Source organism: Corythoichthys intestinalis, chromosome 14, assembly GCF_030265065.1.
Source record: "Corythoichthys intestinalis isolate RoL2023-P3 chromosome 14, ASM3026506v1, whole genome shotgun sequence".
NCBI classification, from domain to species: Eukaryota; Metazoa; Chordata; class Actinopteri; order Syngnathiformes; family Syngnathidae; genus Corythoichthys; species Corythoichthys intestinalis.
Genome location: NC_080408.1, coordinates 36,786,560 through 36,810,005, shown reverse-complemented (window position 1 = coordinate 36,810,005; position 23,446 = coordinate 36,786,560). Strand labels below are relative to the sequence as shown.

The 23,446-nt window shown below is 39.0% G+C and overlaps 1 protein-coding gene across 1 annotated transcript in view; it reads right to left on the bottom strand.

The window, feature by feature from the left end:
- LOC130929655 (tensin-3-like) overlaps positions 1-21,636 on the bottom strand; it is a 75,170-nt gene extending 53,534 nt beyond the window's left edge. Inside the window, exons 1-5 of the mRNA XM_057856999.1 lie at positions 21,299-21,636; positions 3,092-3,263; positions 1,196-1,246; positions 871-993; positions 484-548 (exon numbers count right to left, since the gene is read on the bottom strand). Coding sequence (XP_057712982.1) covers positions 484-548; positions 871-993; positions 1,196-1,246; positions 3,092-3,241 — 389 coding nt within the window. The 5' untranslated portion in view covers positions 3,242-3,263; positions 21,299-21,636. The remainder of the gene's footprint in view (positions 1-483; positions 549-870; positions 994-1,195; positions 1,247-3,091; positions 3,264-21,298) is intronic.
- Between the last annotated feature and the right edge of the window lie 1,810 nt (positions 21,637-23,446).

Genomic DNA, 23,446 nt, shown 5'->3' with positions numbered 1-23,446 from the left:
CCTTTAATCCAACATGGGTTCAGTGACTGTTTGGTATTCACATTTGCATGACCACAATGAAAAAAACTAGTCCCGTTTATATCCACTGTAAAAGCCGACATTTTGTTGTTGTTGTTTTGCGTAACTGGCAGCGATGCAGAGTGGGGGGACTATCCAAGATGAATAGATGGGGTGAAAGTGACACCGTGGACAGCAGTAATTACTGTCACTACTTTTTTCCCTCTCAAACGGATTTCTGTAATTCTATATGGGGTGATTCACCACTTAAATTGTGTGGTTTTCCTTTTTTCTCTTTGTCAGCCTCTGAATCACATTGACCTTGAGTTACAAGGGATAAACAAATGAGTTGACTTATTTTGCGGTCCGCTACATGAGTCATGATCCATTGTTGTGGTTTGTTCGCTGCCGACAGGGAGTGGGCTAATGATGACAAACCATGTCTAGAACACAAACATTGACATTTATAGACACATGAGCGCTTACCTGGCTGATACGTCCGTGAAATGCACAAAGGATGAAATGACAACACCGATTCGCCCTTTGCCGCCCTAGTAAACAGGAGGACGGGAAATGATTAATCATCTTAAACACAATACTGTAATATTCAGGAACAAGTGGATTTTTTTATATTATACAACTTGCATTCAGTGATATTTCAGATTTTAAAGTACTTTTTCCCTTTGTGGAAATAAAATAATGAAATAATAAAAGTTTTGAAACTGGCCAAAATATCACATTGAATCCAATAAAAAAAAATTATTACCGCAATAACAATTTGAGCAAAGCTTAAAGAAGAATCTCAAGAACTTAGATGTTGAAATTTCATTATCGCTGGCATTTATGGGAGAAAAAAAAGTTGTGAAAGCTTACTCTGCAGTGGATAACCACCACGTGGAGCGGGTCAGCATTGAGCCAACTTTCCATGGCTTTACAAATGGTGCAGATCTTATCTAGAGGTGGGGCGTGCATGTCAGGCCAGCCTGTATCTAGAGTCTAAAAACACAAAACAGTGGCAACACAATGTATTATCGATCAGTTGAGTTCTATTTTCTTAAAACAGTTATGACTAAGTTAATAAAGGGATATTTGGCATTTTAATAGGATAACTTTAAAGATCAAATTTCATTGTGTCATCTTGTGATAAAGCTACCCTTTGTTCCATTTAAATAAAAATATATACATATTCAGTATGTACCTTTGGATTCATTCTTGACAGGTCATGTCTTTTCTCTGACAGGTTGATAATCTGAGAAAAACACAGGCAGTTAAACAGTCAGCACATTGTTTTTGAACATTTATAACGTTGTTCTCATATAGTACATATGAGCTCAATACTCAGATCAGTACTTCTCAAATAGTGGGGCGCGCCCCCACAGGGGGCACAGAGCGATGCCGGGGGTGGTGCATGTGACCTCAGGGAACATACTTTTTTGCCATACTAGAATAAAGTGTCATTGGCAGTGGCGCTCTCATTTTCAGAGTGTGCGCAGTATTTTTGAACCAAACAAGAGCACAAAGAAAAGAGATAGGAAGAGCTGTGCGCCGTTTTCGGGCCGGGCTCATGCAGCACAGCGACCCACTGTATTGCCGGTTCTCACGAGTCTGCCTGAGAAGCGCCATGTTCGGATTGGGAGCGTCACGACGACCGCCCTCAACTCCAGTTCTCCCTATGCACCCGAGAATGCGCCGTTTTCGGGGCGTTTAGCTTTTGTTTGGCTTTGACTTTAAATACAGTGAAAGACGATAAAAGACCACTCTGTTTACTGTGTCTAAAAAAATTTTTAGCGGACAACGGGAATCCAAATCAATTAAGACTTTGTAAGGGTTACATCAGTAAATCAGCAAGCACTGTTTAGCATGCTCAGTGCAAAATAACCCGACAATATAGCAAAGGAGCTAATACTGCCTGCAGGAAAAATAAAACTGTCCCTGTGTTCAATCACACTGTCATTTTTGTTCTATTCATTTTTGGGGTTTTTTGGTCAAATTGTTTGGCAATTTGTTCTCATGAGTTAATGTATTACTGTATTATTATTTTATACATTTTATTTTTCAGTATAAATTGGTCAAAAAATGTACTTTGTATTTTTACAGTTTGGATGTGACTTTTTAAATTCAGGTAAATTGATGCCTTTTAAGTCTTTTCTGCTACAAACAAAACAATGCTAATAAAGTTATACCTAATTGTAAGTTGATCTATGTTACCTTTTTTTTCTTTGATAGAAAAAGGGGCACAATGACAGGCAGAGGTGTAGTTATAATAATAATAACTTTATCGACGAATGGTACTATTTACAGTACCAGCAGAGAGTTGGAGGGGTGCGAAACATTTATGTCTCCTTGGGAGTGGGGGGTGGGGGGGGTGTAACAGAAAATATTTGAGAAGCACTGGCATAGATCCATACAGTGGTACCTCTACTTATGAAATTATTCGGTTCTGGAAGTAGTTTCGGAAACTGAAAATTCTGTAAATAGGGACGCGTTTTCCATGTAAACCCCCTAATCCGTTCCAGGCCCACCAAAATTCAGACATGAATCTTTTGTAAAGCATAAGAATGCATCAAAACATGTAACAAATGCATGTTACAATTAGATTATTGTACAATAGACAATAAAATGAGAGTTGTGCATAATGTATAAAAAAAAAAAAAAAAAAACAATAATAATAAAGAATAAAAGTTAATACACTCATGTAAAGCTGTCGGAACACGAGGGGCGAATGAAGAGGACACTAGGATACACACATACACATACAGTTGGGGTCCCTCTTAGACAAATGGATGCCAGGAAAGTGCTAGGCAATAGCCAATGGCAGAGCAGCTATAGATATGATACGTTCAGTATACTCTGGGAGCTCCGAGTAGCAGCCCATACTGTGTTTTTCCCTTTTGTATCCTAAAATTTCTCTTGTAACAGGCAATATTTTCCCGTTGAGGTGTGTCATAACCTGAAAATTCGTATGTAGAGATGTTCATAAGTAGAGGTACCACTGTAGTTTGTCAAAAGCCAAGCAAATGTGACATCAATGCTGCGTGCACTTTGACATGAGGTTACAACAGCAACAACTGGCATAAGACAGCGTGTCACTGACCAGGTAATTGTCAGCATGTTTGGACTTAAGCATTCGAGTAACATCCTTCAGGTTGTGAGTGTAGATCTCTTCTAGGCATCCCCGTGGGAATGACACAGCAATGATGCGCTCCGTGATGTACGTCAGGTCCAGCTCGTATCCCTCTTCCATGCTGAATGAATGTGGTTCCTGCCTGTTCAAAGAGGAAAGGTACCAGTGAATCGGGGCCTCCAAGTCATTTCACACCATTTTCGCTTGTGACAGGTGACTTTACTCAAGTCAATATTTAACGGTCAAAGTCCTCAGCGCTTGTCATTGTGTCTCAACCTACTGCCGATATACTCAGAGAATGACCTCTATACCAGGTTGTGTGTGTGTTTGCACAGTAATAGTTGTCAGTTAAGCGTCAGAAACACGCAATGTATTGGCTTATTTGGAAAGATTAAAACCAATTATCTATGCCATAGAGATATGTACATTGTACTAATGACAAGACAACAACAACAGTGCGGGGGGAAGGGGGGTTGTGTAGTTTAAACATGTTGGTATGAATGCTTGAGTGGACGGTGTGTTGTTCTGTGCTCAAGACAGTAGACTTCCTAGATGGACTATTTAATTAATAGGTAATAAGACCTTAAGAACTGTTACAAAAATAGCTAAAAAAACATTGTCCAAAATCTTTTTTTCTACATTTTTGAGGAAACACCTGTTACCTGTTCATTATTTGTATTACAGCTTCCATCAACAGCCCTTATCTATGTTATCATTTCCTGAAACTGTAAAAATCGGTAACGGACCGCTCCAGTGGAATTTTTGCTATCACATAAGAGGGTCCAAGATCAAATGTGGGAAAGACCAAATGTTTTGGGGCTTTATTAATTCAAGTATCTATATGAGAACAGCAATACAGTGGAGGATTGGTGAAAATCTGCCTCGTAGTCAACAAAACAAAGTTCCAAATCTTGGTTCAGGCAATCCAAATGGAGTTTACATTGTCCTCCGCAGGCTTGGATGGGTTTTATTTTGGTACACTGGCTACTCCCATCTTAATAAAAACATATGTTGCTTTCATTGAAGACTAATTGACCATACACGTGAATGCGGGTTGGTTGAATGACTCTGAAGACGCAGGCAAGGGCGTAAGTTTGCATATAGGGACGGTAGGGACATAACACGGGCAACTTTTCAGGATGCTCAAATTGTCCCTACCAACTTTTAATCAACCTTATTTACATTATATATTGAGTTCAGTTATGTAGGTCATTTAGATTGTCTTGCCAAATATTGTAAAGATAGAATTGACCCTACCATTATTAAGTTAATTATTTTCATGACGTCCAGACTTAGATGTACCCCTTTTCTCTTGCTGAATGTGCCTGTCCATTTTTTCCCCTCAAATGCACGGATTGGCTGATGACTTGCATTTATTATATATTTTCTACATTTTATTTAAAACATTTTTATTTGCAGCCTACGCAAACATTTTTTTCCAGATAATCATTCATTAATCATAATCAAGGTAAAAAGTTTTCATTTTTTGAGTTTGGTTGTGCTTGTGGACAAAAGCAGTAGTGCTTTTCCTGAAGGAAAGCTACAATTTTATGAATTTTCCTTTTACCCTAAGAAGTTTTTTTAGTTATATTTATTGTATTTATTAGGACAAATGTTGAGTGGTTTTATGAGAAATGTTAATTTTTTGCATTCCTGGACAGTGTACGTGAGGTTATGCTGTTATATTGTCCCCTACCAATGTTGAGACCAAACCTACGCCCTTGGACGCAGGGATTCCCCCCAACAACAGTAATGTGCCCAATCTTAGTTCACACACGCAACTGAAGTAAGAAAATGATTTTTAGCGTGTCCCTTCTCCACCATGGGTGTTACAATCTAGACCACCCTGCAATAAGCGCATTAAAAATTAATAACTGTAATAGCACATGATAAAATCTTCTGTATAGTGGATCCACAAAAACTGATTTGTGAAACAGAGGACGTTTACTGAAATATAAGGGTTGGACTGTAATATTTCTAACATTTTATGACTGAGATAAACATTATTCCCTTGGCGCCAGTGGCATTTCTTGATGAATGGTAATTGGGATTTGATCCAAATACATGCACGCAAACAGTTTCACATTTCCAAATGAGGCTAAAAGATATCATCATCCTTCTCGTATGACCCTCTGATTGTTAGCTGTGATTAAACTATTGACAGTCAAGAATGTGTCTGACAGTCAATTGTGAAATGACTGCAGGCTACAGCCCGGCACTTTGAAGGGGGCCCGAGAGGGAGCCACAGAGCGGGGATGTTTCAGCCGAGCGGAATGAAAGAGGCCATGTGTCTGAAGAGGTCATCACTCGGGGAAACAGAGTTGGGTGTTCAGCGAGTGTGTGTGCAAGCCTGACTGAGAGGTCCTCGGGGATGAAACACATGGCAAGGTTAGCACATTTCCCTTGAGACTCTGGAGAAAAATATTGACTAATAGGAAAGTAATGAACACGCTGACCAGTAGTTATGGTCCACCTATCTTCAGGGCAGGGTTGGGAGATGGTGGTGGGTTGGGGGTCTTTGTACTGTTTTGGATGTGTCAAAGTGCTTTGCTAACTGAAGATCAGATTGGAATCTAACCAACACTTAACCTCTGTGTGACCCAGTATTTTGAAACAGTCTTTTGAAAGTCTACTTGTATTAGGTGCGCCAATCATAAGTTTAAAAAAAAAAAAAAGTTTGGCAAGGTTGGATCAGATTCTACTGTTACAGTGCTTGCTAGATTACTTCATACCAACGTACTGCACATACCTAAATTTGTATTAAAACAAGGCGGGGGCTGGGCTGGGGGGTGGGGGTGGGAATATGCCTGCATTCAAATCAAACTCAAAAGTTATGGGAATGTCTGTACCATAGGGTAGGGTGACCAAAAGTCCTCTTCTGCCCTGACATGTCCACTTTTCACATCGAGTCCAGGGCGTCCGGCGGGGTTTTATAAATTCATGAAAATGTCTGGTTTGCATTATTTTTCACAGGACCAATTATTGTGTGTTGAAATTGACTGACGCTTTGCACAGAATACTAGGGTACTGTGCTGCATGTGACATGTTCCCAGAGAGCCAGCCCAGTTGTTAATACTTTTATTATGATCAATACATATATAATCAAATTCTCATGTACGTAAAAGAGTAATTAAGTGGAAAATACCTTTATTGTACTTTGGAATCAAATTCGCGCATGCGTGCACAATCACAGACTGGCTTTATCATGGCGTTGAATGTCAATTCTCATTCACAAACAAACCTTCGTCACGGCAGGAGCTCACAGGCTTTCGGTATGTACACTTGCTAAACTTACTTTTTGGCAGCTGTTGACTTCTGTCGGAGCTTTGTACTGGTGTGATCTGTAAAATCCCGTTTTGTGTCGCATCTTTGCGCTGCCGATGATTGTAAAGTTTAATAGCAACGTTTGATTTTGCCTCAGCTACCGGTGTTCGCTAATAGGGTAGCTGTCAGTGAGCTAATCTGCACTATGCATTATGGGAAATTTAGGTTGAACTGCTGCGCTTGGAAAAATGCTGGTTGAATCGTTTGTCAGTTTATTTCAGTTATTGTTTTCGTGCAATCTAGAACATTGAATGAGTATAACAATTTAGTGGGAATAACAATTTGTCAACCACAATTGTCGTGATAGTAATTCAGAAAAATGTTTAGTTAGTACATAGTCTACTGTGTTTGTGTATTGTCTGGACTACATTTCCATGGGTCTGCATTATGTTATTATTATTTTTAATCATTATTTAATTCCAGGTTTTTGTTTTATTTATTTTTTCGTTTTTATTGTTCGATTATTTTTAGGAATCATAAAGCCTGTTGAGTAACCTCTGAGAATTTGAATTCGTCTTTGGTTACATTCTATATGGCTATAATTTTTTTTTTTTTTTTTTTTTAATAAAACTGAATTTTTCCACCCAGACGGAGAAGGCACACTTTAAATATATTAAATTGATATAGGCATCTTTGAGTGAACTTCGAGTAAAATTCAAGTATCTCGAGGCCGTGACGAGTGTGTTCTTTTTTGGAAATCAAAATAAGGTCACCCTACTATAAGGAATCAAAACAATAAATATGTTAGCACTATACAGTATATCCAAAATGAAATGCATGTTCCAATGTCATAATAAGCCTAATAATGCTGCCCAAAAGAGTTGACTGGGAGATCAAGTTTCCATAGATGTTGCATGATCATACACTACCTTGTCCAAGGTAACGAAATGTCTCACCTACCATCTCTAAGCTTCGGAATTCATCCAATATCTAATTTGTTCACCATCCACAAAAAGGATAAACTACTATATTGTAACCAATATAAAAGGCATAGTGACTCCATCCACAGCAAACCGTTATCTGTAAAACTGCCTCGAGCTCCAGCCTTAACCAAGACCACTTCTCCTATTCATCACTCAAGCCGTCATGAGCAACTAGCCCCGACACGCTCTAAAGATAATTGCTCTTTAATTTATTCTAACTACTTTTGTTCTGGTATGAGGCAAAATATTAGCTCACAAAGGCAGAAAAAGCAGTGCCAAGGAGCTCAAATCTCAATGCCACCCATGGGACGGTAAGAGCACGGCTGGAGGAGGATCTAAGGAGGGTAGAATGACGAAATTTATTTAAGAAAAAAAAAAAAAAAGGTGTTCAGGTCTGCAGTGAGCAAGCTTCGACAGGTTTATTAGGGTCAGGATGTTGGGGGATTAGGGTGGGCCAGGCTCACGCAGCTCTTACCCCTGCAGGTAAGGGTTTGGACATAGGTGGGTGCTTGATCTCACTATATGCACCAGAAAGTGTTTATAGGGAAGCAAGGGACCAAGTTACAAACATATACAGTCAGTGTTAAAGTAGGCATACCTCATTCAAAGGAGCCACACCCTTAACCTGGCCAGTGTTTTATTATGGAATATTCCACAAGCAGCTTCAACATGGGGGAAAGTTCCCATTCCCAAGCTTCAGTGATACGGGTTGAATCACAGGCTATGGTTGTTTTCATTTTTTAGGAGACAACAGTTGGCAAAAACTTGCATACTTGGTTGTCCCAGTGAATGAGACAGGGTTGAGTTGAGCTGATGTCTGTTTATGTCTGATTTTGCCGGTTGCTACATGCGGTGACAAGCTACTCGGCTGTGTTTTCCATCAGTGATGGCAATGTGATCATCGTTTCAGCGGATTGTTTCTACATACTTTTATTTACTGTTTAAAAAAAAAAAAAAAAAAAAAAAGAGGAAAACAACCTTCAGGCAAGAAAGGTTTTATATAACGTGTCAGGAATAGGTTCAAATGTAATACAGTGAGGCTTTTATTTTCATTATTGAAGTCGCAGTTTGGGGGCTCCGTTGTGGTGGTACTGAAAATACTTACCATAGCAGTCTAAAAGCAGATCTTCTCAAATGTGTTCTGTGCAAATTACAAATGTGATTCCTACACAAAGTTAGTGGAATAAAAGGACTTTCTTAGTTTACAATAAGACATGATTTTCATGCAAATATATACTGTTCTGGTAATTATGATCTTTTGAATGGCTTGGATTTGACCTAGTTTGCTTGGTGGCTAAAGAATACATTGTCACGTGACACAATATTTATGGCCTACATGTGTTTTCATACAATAGTTAATGCAATTCTGATTTTACTATTGTGTAAACATAATTTCCATCATGTTAAGACCTAAAGATGACGTTGCATTGAATGCTATTTTCCCCACTGTTTCATATATGTTAAAAAAAATATAGATATATATAAAAAATTAAAATAATACATATTCTGCTTATTTTTACCTTTAATGAGTAAAAACAACAATGTGACCTGTTGAATGTGAATGTTTGTTACCTGCATGGTTTGTGATTTCATTCCAATCGCTTTTGTAAATTTGTAGAAAGTGAGAGTCACTTTTAAATATACAGTAAATTCACAAACTGAACTCAGTTGTTACTGACACTGAAGTAATGTTGCAAATACACAAATGTTATCAAACAGCAGATATGAATTTACATTAATGAACATGAAGCAAAAAAGGCAAAGACTTTATCTTACTCATTATTTGCACGCCCCACAAGATGTACCAACTAGCTTTTTTCAACCCAATTATGAAAAACTGGATCTAAAAATGCCAAGGCAAGGCAGGCCAAGTCCTTTATATCCCAACCCCCCCAAAAGGCATATAGTTTTACCATACAAGCAATATACCGAAGGCTGAACGTTGCCCAGATGTGAGTCATGCAGTTTTTCGCCCAATTAAAGAAAACTACAAATTCACTGCAAACGTCATGCCTTCAGACATATGAAAGCAATCTCAAGGTTCCCTGCCCCCTTTACTACCACCATTCAAACTTCAAGGTAACTGACATTAGGACATTTAACCTGCAAATAATGCTTGTCCAGCTTCAATATGAGCAATAATAAAAACATGAATTCATCTGAAGTACAGACAACCAAATGATAGTTTCAATCCAACACACACAAAAACAAAAAACAGGTAACACTGTTCTACTAGCAAAATGCTTCCTGGACAAAAGTAGTGAGACTTAACTAAATTTGGGTCCCTAAAAAAGGAAAATTATGTGAAAAGTGTCAATCGGCTATAAATTTTGAGATACAGAATCTGGCCGAAATGTTAAAATTCAAGCAATTTCGGCGAAAATGGGTGTTTATTGAAATAGAAATGGTTATTTCTGGATAAGCATATCTACCTGAAAATGTCCACCATTTCAGAATATTAATCTTGTAGGCAAGGGCTTTGACTAAGTATGCTGTTTTCAATACAGTGTATCACAAAAGTGAGTACACCCCTCACATTTCTTCAGATATTTAAGTATATCTTTTCATGGGACAACACTGACAAAATGACACTTTAACACAATGAAAAGTAGTCTGTGTGCTGCTTATGTAATAGAGTTAATTTATTTTCCCCTCAAAATAACTCAAAATATAGCCATTAATATCCAGACCCCTGGCAACAAAAGTGAGTACACCCCTTAGAAACTATGTACATCCCTAAATGGTATACAAGAAAACCCGCACGTCTCATCAGACCATAGGACATGGTTCCAGTAATCCATGTGTTTTGTTGACATGTCTTCAGCAAACTGTTTGCTGGCTTTCTTGTGTACCATCTTCAGAAGAGGTTTCCTCCTGGGGTGACAGCCATGCACACCAATTTGATGTAGAGTGTGGCGTATGGTCTGAGCACTAAAAGGCTGACCCCCCCACCTCTTCAATCTCTGCAGCAATGCTGACAGCACTCCTGTAACGAGTCACATGACATTTTGGAGGGAAAATGACAAGCAGTACTCAATTTGGACATTTAGGGATGTATGTAGGTTCTAAGGGGTGTACTCACTTTTGTTGCCAGGGGTTTAGCTATTAATGGCTATATTTTGAGTAATTTTGAGGGGAAAATAAATTAACTCTATCATATAAGATGCACACAGACTACTTTTCATTGTGTCAAAGTGTCATTTTGTCAGTGTTGTCCCATGAAAAGATATACTTATATATCTGCAGAAATGTGAGGGGTGTACTCACTTTTGTGATACACTATACATTGCATAAACCCTGGTGTTTTGGAAGTGGCCAAAATGCATTAATACATATACATTTCATAAGCAGTGACACACGATATATCCATACCATGTCAAATCTAGTAACTTTTAAAACTGATATTATATAATTACATCAATGTATATTTGTAATTGAACTTTAACATTAAATACCTTGAATACTTAAGCCAAACAGCATTAAAATATTTCATTTTCCAATCCAAGTCACCGCAGTAAGTATGATTTTTTCCAAAATTTTGTAGAACAGTGAATGTTTATTGGTCCATTTAACCAAGGCTAACTAATAGGGGTGCACGATATCCATTTTTTGAAACCGATACCGATATTGATAACTTTCTGTTCCTCAAAGCCGATACCGATATCGATAACCGATAATATTTTTTTTTTTTTTTTAATGTATAACCTATAAGTTGTTTAACACCTGGAGGTTTAAAAAAAAAACAAAACAAAAAACTAGTGGTGGATTCAACATAGATTTGCCTTTGATCTCACCAGATTTTTCATAATGACATGAACAAAACAGTGCATTTCACTTCTGCACTGCCCGACAGCCAGCTAAAAATGAATGCACTTCCATAAACCACAAGGCTTGGTCTTTTCTTGCTTTTATGGGAAGACACTCGTCTTAATAATGTGAAAGTACAACAGAAAAATACACATATTCAATACTCAATATACAACAAACTGCACAATACACTTATATACACAACTATTATATGTATAGCATAGCACACTTAGCCTGGTACACCAGACTCACCGCTGTTCCAGCTATTGAGTCTGGCCACCATTCCCGCGGATACAATTTCCAGGGCGGAGCAAGCCACAGCAAACAGACAGCGGAGTGGACCAATCAGCGACGGGCAGGGCAGACGTCACGTTATTAAAGCGACGAGGGACTTGCGCGCGGAAGTAAACGTATGAGGAGAGTGGAGTTTATTCAACATGGCTAGCGCCGGACAGACTGTTGTCAATGACTCGTGTCGATGTGTTTTTGGTAATTTAAAACTGATTTTACCGTGGATTGGAACATATTCTCGGCTCTCCTGTTCAGCTTTGTTGTAGAGACGACTTCCGACGCGCAAGAGTGACGTTGCTCGTTAAGAGCACGTCACGCAAATAAACGAATCTGATTTGTCGATTGATTTTGTACCTGCTCGAAAAGGCTGTTAATGGGATGGTTCCCAGACTATTTCTCTCAGTGTTTGAAAAATACAGGGAGAAAAGTCTGGCAGAGCCAGGCAATAGCACACTAGCTTGTGCTACTAAAGTTTTGGCTGGCTTCTATAACACAACAACTTATTAAGTTCTGTACATATGACCCTTCACCATAGAAGTAAACATATGGTGCACATCCATATGTCATAGTAAACATAAAATACTTACAGACATATTTCCGAGGCAGAAACATAACAGAAAGCATTCACGATTGTCAGTGCGACCGCTAGACACCGCAATGTGTATGTGAATGAGCTTGTAATGTGAACAAAACTACTGTGACAAAAAATAGATGCAACAAATTATTCTGACCAGCAGGTGGGAGCAATGTGTAAAGTCACTGTAAACTGTGAAGCCAGCACAATACATACTATCGGTCCTATTAATAATGTTATTGTATTTATCGGGGTGACGTCATAATTCCTATTATCGGACCAATAATTATCGTGCACCAGTACTTACTAACATTAAGTCTTGACTCCTATTGGTTCAAATCTGTAACCGGCTAATTACCTGACCTACCATCTCTCATTCAAATGTCTTCACACTTGGCTGAAGTCAGCTCCAGTTCTACTAAGGGTCCGTTGAATTTTCTAGCATTACTTCAGGAGCAAAAAAATTACAACCTCAATCACACAATACGTCTTCCTGCGGGTTGAGTTGTGTTTTATGTAATGTGGGCTCAGTGTAACAATGCACTGCGGAGCAAACAGTCAGCTGCGAGCAGCATGGTGGAGGCCAGAAGGTCCTTCATTCAGTGCTGGCCAGCAGTAGATGCGTGCATTCAGCTACAATACTGCCAAGAGCCCGGTAAATTTCAAGCGAGTTGTAGCCAACCGTATGCATTTACTGATGGCAACTGTCGCATGTGCTGCTGCTTTCAAACGCGCCACATGGGCTGCTGCTCGACGCCGGACAGCTATTTCACTCTCGCAAAGCCCGTTGAGAGATTACTCCTCCTCGCTGGCATGGTAGAAGACTGTACACATGGGAAACATCTAAAGAAAGTGTTATCCACGTTTTAACAAGCTATAGTAACAAGCAAACATTTGGCACTTGAGTGAGGCGTGGTTTGAGCACAGAAAGTGGAAACATTATTAAACCTTAAGAAATATACAATTATTAGTATTTATTATTATTATTTCTAATTTGGCAGACTTGTTAACTTTTTTTCTTGACCCAAGCAGGTAATTTATTACTGGAGATTTCCACTGGAGTGTCCCTTTGAATCTAGACTTTAGGGCTCTTTTATTTTTCTTTATCTTCACAATACTGGCAATAAGGCCAGCTTCCATTTGTAAATACGAGATCAAGTCTGCTGCTGGCCCACTACCATATGATCCCCCAAGTTAGCTTTGATTTTTTTTTTTCTTTATTCTCCCTAAATACTTATTAACACTTTTCTATCCCTCTACTACTACTCTGTCTATACTATCCTCCCGCTGTTTTCACACTGTTGGGCGTTACATATTGCCTGGTTCTAGGCTTTATTATTTTTTAAGAAGTTATTGTCGTGAGAATTCAGATTTTAGGTGACTGGACTGTTCAGACTGCAGTCATATTAAAAAAAAAATTAATCCATGTTAGATTTAAAGAGAACCTCAGACTTAAAGACTTGTAGGCTCCAATAAGCCACTTTTTTTTTTTTTTTTTTTTTTTTACATTTTTACTAAAATATGTTATTAGAAACACATAAAATATTGCCATGTTAAAAAAAATCTACAATATTTGGTACATGTTTTGAACTATGGAGGGCGCCATTTTTATACATGCAATGGACGCTCGGGGTGATGATGTAGATCAGGGGTCCCCAAACTCTTTCCTGTGAGGGCCACATACCTTTTTCCTTCTCTGATGAGGGACCGGGGTCAGTTTATAACAGAAAAGGTGTGACGATTGCAGGAGTGCCAAAATGTAAAGATTTATTGTTTTTCAGAAAGCCACAATCAAATAACCCTTTCTGGATTCTTCAAAAGTAAATAAAATAATAATATATTATAATATTATAATAAATAATAATAACACTATTAATTAAATAGATAACAACTAAATAACCCTCTCTGGGTTCTTCACAGAAAAAAGCCAGGAAATAAATAACACTATGGGGAAAAAAAAAAACTTTTTTTTTTCCAAATTTTTTTGTTCAGGTGGCCGGACCAAATGTGGAGGCGGGCCATACCTGGCCCGCAAGGCCGTAGTTTGGGGACCCCTGACGTAGACTGTCACTGTCACTCGACAAATACTACCAGGTTACTGCAATTCCTTCTACGCGGTGCGACGTCCAACACATGCGCTCATCTGTTTAAAGCGACGAGTACTTACTGTGTTTTTAATGAGTCTTTTATTACCTTGTCATTGCCCCAAAATACTTTTTGCATGTGTTTCCCCTCTCATAATTTCAAGCATTGTTTTTTCTTGTGGTAGCTTTAAAGCAGATTGTTGATCTGTTGACCACATTACTTACTAGGGATGGGAATCGAAATCCGATTCCAATTCCGAACCGGTTCCTAGTGTATCGAGGCCTAGACATAACAATGAAAAAGCCTTAACGATCCCTTTAACGATTCCTAAAGACTCGTGTTGCATCATCACGTGACGTGACATGTATTGTTGTCCAGACGCATCAAACTAGCATGGCGCCAAGAACCACTCGCTCCAAAGTTTGGCTACACTTCACCAGGAAAGAGGGTGAAAATGAAAGGTTACGATTGCAGCCGTAAACATAACAATGACAGCACGTAGGTTCAAACGCTCGAAAGTGTGTCTTCACTTCACGAGGAAAAATTACAACAAAGCGACTTGCAGTCATTGCAAGCTGGAAATAACTGCGTCGGGAGGGAATACGACTGTACTGTCCTCACCGAGACGCTAAGACTCAGTCCTGGCTATACAGCGACCTAAACTTCTAAATGACAAGGCAGAAGACGTTGGTATAATATACTGACTTTATTCAGCCGTCGTTATGACACCATCACTTGAAGAGTGAAACTAAAAATAGAAATGAAACAAATCAATTTCGTCCCCAATGACAAACAGGTTCGAATCAGCGTAAATCAGCGACGATTAGCTGCTAATGCAGTAATAACACAAATGGTTAGCATGCGTTCGCTAGCATTAGCACATCGTTCAAACCACTAGACAACTGTTTAAGTGTCCGATCGCGAGTGGAAACACACAACAACAACACAAAACATGATACATACAGGCGTTGCCTCTGTAGATATTTTACAAACATTAACAAAGACCGTAGGCTAGTAGCAGTGTTTCCCTCTCTCACTAACTCGCACACTCGCTTGGATGCTTTGTAGCTCCACTTCTTCTTCGCGTGTAAGCGCGCTCTTCTTCGCGTGTAAGCGTGCTCTTCTTCACGTGAGCGTGCTCTTCTTCGCGTGAGGAAGCGCAAGGGCGCCTCCACTTGAGCGTGAAAGCACGCTAAAAACTAAAAGGCATGCATTTCAATATAATGGTAAATAATACACTTTAACACATATTGCCAAAGGCAGAACAACGACCTATAGGCTATGCCAATATATACCTTTTTTTTTTTTTTAATTTCTATTAGAAAAATGTTTCAATAAAATGTTACACATTCTTGTGTATATGGCACTTATTTCTACAGTTAAAATTGAGACTTTGGGCCTCTTTTGACCTCGTTGTGAGTTTGTTTAATCAGAAGTCACAACCTTACAAACTCGATGCCAATCAAAACGTTTGTTCTTCTTTTCCCCCAAATCTGAATCGATAAAGAATCGAATTGTTAAGCAATATCGATAATGGAATCGGAATCGTAAAAATCGTATCATTTCTATCCCTATTACTCACGTAGCATATTTAAAGCACCATTATTTGACATTACTACGTTTAAGTATTTTCTTAAAGCATCTTTAGTATGTTCTGTCTGTATGCATCGAACCAAAACTAGCTTAAAGCGCACGTTAGTACTTTGGGTGTCAAATTCGCCTCTTGTGTGACATTTCATCGGTGCAGCCTATTTTGGCAGAACACTGTTTTGTCCTACTCTCATCTCGTCTCATCCTGTCTTTCCTGTTCATTTTGCTTTTGCTGCTCATTTTTTGAAATATCGACAGTGCTGTCATGCTCATTAATGTTCCCCTCTAGTTCAAATTGAAAGGGTGACAAATGTTTATTTAGCAGAGTCATACTCTGGCAGTGTAACAATGTGACGTCACCGCCCTGCGACGTCAACAACAATGGCGGCCTACCAGTTAAACAAATTTTGCAAATAGTATAAAATGAAAACATCAAGAGGGGTTTCAATATCAAATTATTCTAACTCATAATAACGTTTATCTTTTAAGAACTACAAGTCTTTCTATCCATGAATCCCTTTAAAATCACACGAAAAGGGCCTGGATCAGGTTTGAAAACAGCAAATTCATATTGACTTGGCCCTCTCAGATCGTCATGAGAAAAATCTCATTCGTTTTAGTTAAAGACAAAAAGAATTGATTTGATTCACTTCAAGCTGCAGGATGACATAGGATAATTTCAAATCCAGCATTTGCTTCTGTAGGCACTGTGGCAATGACAACACATTTGAAATAAACAAATGTATAAAAGTCCAAGTACAAAAAGCCACCGATTGGGAAAAGTTTGTATTTTTAGCAGATTTATATGGTAATGCTGGAAGCCTAACATGTATTTATCACCCTTTTTTATGAACGCAGAGGAAGAAAAACATCACCGGCCTGACTGCGAGAAAAAACTACTGCCTGAAGGCTCCTAAAGTACTCCCTCATTATCCATTGCTATCCCAAGGTCACTGTGAAATGTGTCCCAAAATGGATTACATTCCCACTCTCACTCCATGTTCATCTCAAACATTTTTTAGTCCTTCCTCCCTTCCTTTAATGGTTTGCATATGGCTGCCAAGTAGCAGCGACTCCCTTTGCTGAACGTAGGTCGCATTATCTCAAAATCTTGAGTCGAAATGGCCGCTTGTTAGATGCATTTGTTCGCCATAGGGGACATGTACTGCTCACATTTGTTTGACTTAAAATACAACCGGCAACAAAAGCAGTAATTGGCAGTTTAAAAATGTTTCTCTTTTCCTGCTCGGCCTGTAATTAATGTTGAAAGAGATCGGCCTGTTTTAGGAACGACTTACTGACTGAGTGGAATGATGCACGAGGAGGGTGTAGATATGGAGGCGTGAGGCTCAATTTAAATCCTGTGCAAGGGATGCACTCATGTTAAAGAAGACTGCTCCCGCCACTGCTCCTCTGATGGAAGTGGGTTGGTACATGCCGTCAAAATGATGGTTGCCCCGAGGCTGCTCGTACAACACAGCAGATGTGTTCTCCAAAGACAATCTTGCAGTAGATCAGAGCAAACACGCTCAAAAATAAGAGAGCCCTGTTCCTTTTTTTGGCGCCGATAAAAGACTCCCAGCTAAGTCATCCACAATAATGGCCGCATGTGTTTCATATTATGAGCTATACCATATCACACCGAAGCGAACAACCAGTGCACTAGGCAGAAGTCATGGAGGAGGACAAGTAAGAGCCCTTAAGTCAAAGGCTTTTACATCATTTTTTACGTTAAAATTATGAAAAATACTGTATTACACAAATGAAAATCAATCAAACATTGAAATGATTTGGAAAAACTCCCCCCTTTCATTACAGCTTCCAGTTGGCTAATAGTTTTATTTTGAAACTTTAAGCTTAAGGCGATACATTTTCTCCTCAGGAGCTTTAAACGAGTGGGAAAAAGACCAAAGGGGGAGAAAAAAAAAGACTTTTGTAAATAAAGATGCGATCGATCGGGTCCGATCATGTCATTTTCAAAGTATCGGAATCGGCAAAAAAAATATCGGACATGCCTTTTTTTAACATATAAATATATTTTATTTAAATCGTTTTCTAAATGTATTTAACGTTACAGACAAAATGTCTTACACTAATCCAGAGTACTTTTGGCTTAAAGTAGGGTTATCAAATTTATTGCGTTAACGTCGGTAATTAATGTTTTTTAATTAATCACGTTAACGCATGCGCTGCACGACCCACTCACGCATTATCGCGTTCAATCTATAAAGGCGTCGTTTTTCCTATATATAGAGCTAAAAGGCAGCGTATAATTAGTAGAGAATTTTGACAGCCTTTGGAGCCTTTATTTATTTGGCTAAAGCCTTACAATCCCTCTCTCGGCAATTAAAAATATCGTGAGAAGCATTGTGGGGAAGAAAGGTGGTAGTTGATCATTTTTTTAACACCCTATGTTCTTTCCCAACGCAGAGAAGATATATGATTTGGTGCCCCTACGCACAGTCATGGTTGCACTTCCCATCATGCATTTGGGCAGAACAGTTAAATGGGTGCAGTATCATTTACTGAAAGCTCAACAAATACACTAGATGGCAATATTTAGTCACAATATACAAAGTCACAGTTATCCTTTAAGAATTACAAGTCTTTCTATCCGTGGATCCCTCTCACAGAAAGAATGTTAATAATGTAAATGCCATCTTGAGGATTTATTGTCATAATAAACAAATACAGTATTTATGTACTGTATGTTTAATGTATATATTCGTGCGAGTTTTATTCATTTTTTTCTTAATGCATTGCCAAAATGTATATGATCGGGAAAAATTATCGGGAATGATTGGAATTGAATCAGGAGCAAAAAAAAAAGCAATCGGATCGGGAAATATCGGGATCAGCACATACTCAAACTAAAAAGATCGGGATCGGATCGGGAGCAAAAAAACATGATGGGAACAACCCTATTTGTAAACATTCAATTACATTCAATTTTAAATGGTAACTTGTAGGGGTGTAATGGTACACAAAAATCTCGGTTCAGTACGTACCTCGGTTTTGAGGTCACGGTTCGGTTCATTTTCGGTACAGTAAGAAAACAAAATGCAAAATATAAATGTGTTGGTTGTTTATTACACACCTTTCAACAATAGGAACATTAGCCTATACAAAGCTAGAATTCTGCTCAAAAAGTAACGGGTATTTAAAGATAATCCAACAACAATTTGCCTTTCAGAGCCCGCGTATTGGTCAGCTTTCTTTCTGAAAGAAAGAAGAAAAAAGAAGTCCTGTGCTAAAGAGAAAAGCAATCCCAATGACAAATATTTTAACATGTATTTTACAAATGAAATGCATCAATAGATCTTTTTTTTTCTTATGAACGGTTTTCAAAAGCTTTATTGGTGGATTTTTTTCAAGTTAAAGCGCCACACAGAAATTAATAAATTTAATTGTGTAAGCAGGATCTGTGTATTATTCTTATTATTTAATTACAGGTGTTTTAGCTCATTTCAATTTATTTTATTTAAATGGGCTATTACTTATTTTATTATGTGTTTATATTTTACAAATGTGATGTAGTATTCATTTATATTGTATATTTTATGTTGTATAACTTTAGTTCCTATGTGACTATTAGTTCCTACTTGTTTTGTTGTGGTAGGGATGTTTTGTATTGAACACAGGGCCGTGTTGGTTATTATTATAGCAGAAAAGACAGCAGTAAATCAACAAAGACGAGTCAGCTGTGCCCCGATCTACTACTCAAGAGATCTGATGGACTCAAAAAGTGGATTACGATTGCATATTAGTTTGAAAATCGACCAGATCTACCGTATTTTTACACAAGTGACTTCCGGTCTGCCCGAGCCTAGCTACTGGTAGTAGTATTGACGCAGGAGGGTCTCGTCTCGCGTCAAATAATAAACTCTGCCGTTCTTTTCGCATGCGTCGTGTTGAGCCGCTTCTGGGACACGTCTAAGACGCGGCCGCACTGCGACTGGTGTGCATTGGCTGATTGACTTTAACGCCCGCGCTTCACTGCGTTCTCGCGGCGGCCATGTTGTTGCGACGTTGACGTTTCTGGGTTATACTGTCCTACCATGTTGGTCCTCATTATAGTACAAAAGACGGAGTAGATATAACCTACACAAAGAAACTGTAGCCCGATCGACTCACAGCTTTCGAAAATTAAGAGTTACATTATGTCAGAAACTCGTTCAGTACGCCTCCGTTCCGAACCGAGCACCACGTACAGAAACGGTGTTCGGCCATTCCTTACTACGCGGCGAAACGTCCTACACAATGCTCAGGGCGTGCTGTTAAAAGTTCGTTACCAACTGCGCAAACTGCATCTTCGTTCCAGGTCCGCCAAAAACTAGCGCCAGAGCCAATTGTTCCCATTATATCCTATTGTTCAACGTATACCGGCCGCGTCAGTGCTCCGGAGTGACTGTGGACCATCTATGGCGCGCCGGTGTTCGGCCATTCCTTACTACGCGGCGAAACGTCTACACAATGCTCAGGGCGCTTGCGCATGCATTCACACGCATGCGCACATCTGTTAGAGGCGGCGATTACTCACTATTTTTGTTTTTATTTAATTATTTAGAACCTTTTCACAGCCTCAAAGATACTTTTTGCATGTATTACCCTCTCATACTTTTAACCATTGTGTTTTTTTGTATTAGCTTTGAAGCAGTTGACCACATTAGTCACGTAGCGTGTTTAAACCGTCCTTATTTGATATAACTACATTTAAGTTTTTTCTGCAGGCATTTTTTTAGTACCTTATTCCTGTATGCATCTAAACAAAACAAATTTAGAGCGCACGGTAGTACTTTAGGTGTCAAATTCGACTAATGTTGGACGTTTCGCCGATGTAGCATATTTTGGCAGAACAACGGTTCAATACAAATGCATGTACCGTTACTCCCTTAGTAACTTGTGTTGGATTTCATGTTTTTCTTCATGTTAAACTCTTTTCACACACATATGAGGCCCATGCGAGTTCAAATGTTACTTATAACATTGCTCTTATAGTCTATAAAAGTTTTTCAATGGCGAGAAATTCAATTTGACAAAATTTTTCCATTTCAAGAATAAATCTGATGCAAGGATCTAACCATTTTTGGGGCGTTTGATGGTTGCTTTGAGTGTTTTTTCATGTGCACCACTAGTTGTTGTGATGCACGGAAGGACCGCATGTCATACTTACACGGGCTCATATATTACCCAAGATCCCCAAGTTTCGCACTCCTGCTCAAAGAGGTCAGGTTGACTACCATCATTTCATCAATCAAGGATAAAGAGACTTTCACATAGTGTGCTGGGTTTGAATGGCTCCCTTCTCTGTCCTCAGTCTTGTTGAAAGTAGTGAAAACACTCTCACACACAAACACGCATACATAGATGTGAGTGCCTGGAACACACAGGGCCAAGGTAAATACTGTGGAAAAACGTTCTGTTATGCTTTTGCAAGCCCAATGAAATGAGTTGGAAGGGGGGAGCTCCACTGTGCTCCTTTACTACACCATGAGAAGGCAGAGGTTAAAATCCTCCCTGCTGGTAATGATTGACTGGCTGTGTAAAGGAGGAGGAAAAAACAAGAGGAAAGTTCAGCCTTACCTTTGAAGGCTGCGGGGAAGCACTATTTGCAGTCTTTTTTTTTTTGCACTCCTTTGTCAGTCAGCGGTGTTCAAGTATTAGAGGGAGGTCACAGAACCCTCATTCCGTTATGGAGCTCGCTCATTCCAGCCACACTTTTGGACGAACAGAGGGGGAGTCAAGATGGAGGCCAAACACTTAAACCGAAGTTGTCTGATTTCGGCCGGGTGATGAGGAGAGTCCTTGCAGAGTTACACTGGAGCGTCAGTCGCGACTTCGGCACACTTTCCTCCGGTCGAAGCTGCGCGATCGCAGAAGCCGCAAGTCCAGGCATGGGGATGGTCCTCCCACAGCTCCAGTCAGCCGTCTCACCGTCTCCCTCCCTTTGGTTACCCACGCCCCCTTATGAACCTCCTCCCTCCGCCTCTGTCCATTTGTTCACACGCACACTTCCTCCAGACACCCCCCACAGTACGAAGCCGTTTCCCATCTATTTCCAAACCGTCCCATGTGGAGCGGGGGGGGGGGGGGGGGGGGGGATATGAATGTATACGAATCATCACAGCAATACAACACATGCTTTATTTGACCTGTGATATTCTTTACAAACCAAATCATGTGATGTTATTTTAAGGGTTTAATTAGATTATTGTTATTTCTACGATTAAGTTATAATTATTATATGGCAGAAAACACAGACAAGGCTGAAAAAGCAGTTTCTGCTCTTGCACCCCTCTTTAAAATAAACTGTTGTATTTTAAGCCAAAAAAACTGTTGTGTTTGATAGAACAATATGTCTATATGCTGCCATATCAGATTCATGGCGCATTAAGCCCCCAAACTTTTTTTAATTTGTCCGTTTTACCCTCGAAACCCCCGTTTTCAGACGTCGCGCAACCGCTTTTGTTTCAACCTAGCCATAAAAAGAAGGTAATAATTACAGTGTATCACAAAAGTGAGTACACCCCTCGCATTTTCTGCAGATATTTAAGTATATCTTTTCATGGGAAAACACTGACAAAATGACAGTTTGACACAATGAAAAGTAGTCTGTGTGCTTCTTGGACAAAAGTAGTAAGACTTAACTAAATGTGGGTCCCTAAAAAAGAAAAATTATGTCAAAAGTGTCAATCGGCTATAAAGTTTGTGATACAGACTCTGGCCGAAATGTTAAAATTCAAGCAATTTAGGCGAAAATGGGTGTTTATTGAAATAAAAATGGTTATTTCTGGATAAGCATATCTACCTGAAAATGTCCACCATTTCAGAATATTAATCTTGTCGGCAAGAGCTTTGACTAAATATGCTGTTTTCAATACAGTGTATCACAAAAACGAGTCCACCCCTCACATTTCTGCAGATATTTAAGTATATCTTTTCATGGGACAACACTGACAAAATGAAACGTTGACACAATAAAAAGTAGTCTGTGTGCAAACCCTAACCCTAGTTTATTTATTTTCACCTCAACTCAAAATATAGCCATTGATAAACTCCTGGCAACAAAAGTGAGTACACCCTTTTGAAAAAAATGCACATCCCTAAATGTCCAAATTGAGTACTGCTTGTCATTTTCCCTCCAAAATGTCATGTGGCTCGTTACAGGAGTGCTGTCAGGATTGCTGCAGAGATTGAAGAGTTGAGGGATTAGCCTGTTAGTGCTCAGACCATACGCCGTACTCTACATCAAATCTTTGTGCATGGCTGTCACCCCAGGAGGAAGCCTGCAAACAGTTTGAGAAGACATGTCAACAAAGCACATGGATTACTGGAACCATGTCCTATGGTCTGATGACACAAGGTGTACTCACTTTTGTGATACACTGTATATTTGTTATTCACAATATCCGTAATTTTTAGCTTTGAATAATTAATCAATGTCTAACATTTTGTTTAAAAAAAAAAACAACTTTGAAAAATTACTCACTCGCATATTTGAAACTTTTAAACAAATTACGTCACAATGAAAAAAATTGGTGTCTGTAAATAAGTCACAGATATCTACCTCATAACTATCACTTAATTGTATTTTTTTTGTTACCGTCGCATTTCCCCCAATATTTTAGATGATAAATAATCGATCCAAAAAAAAAAAGTTTAAAAGGGTAAATACACGAAAAAGAAAATCTCGACCACTCCTCAATGTCTCCGATTTCTGCATCACGACCC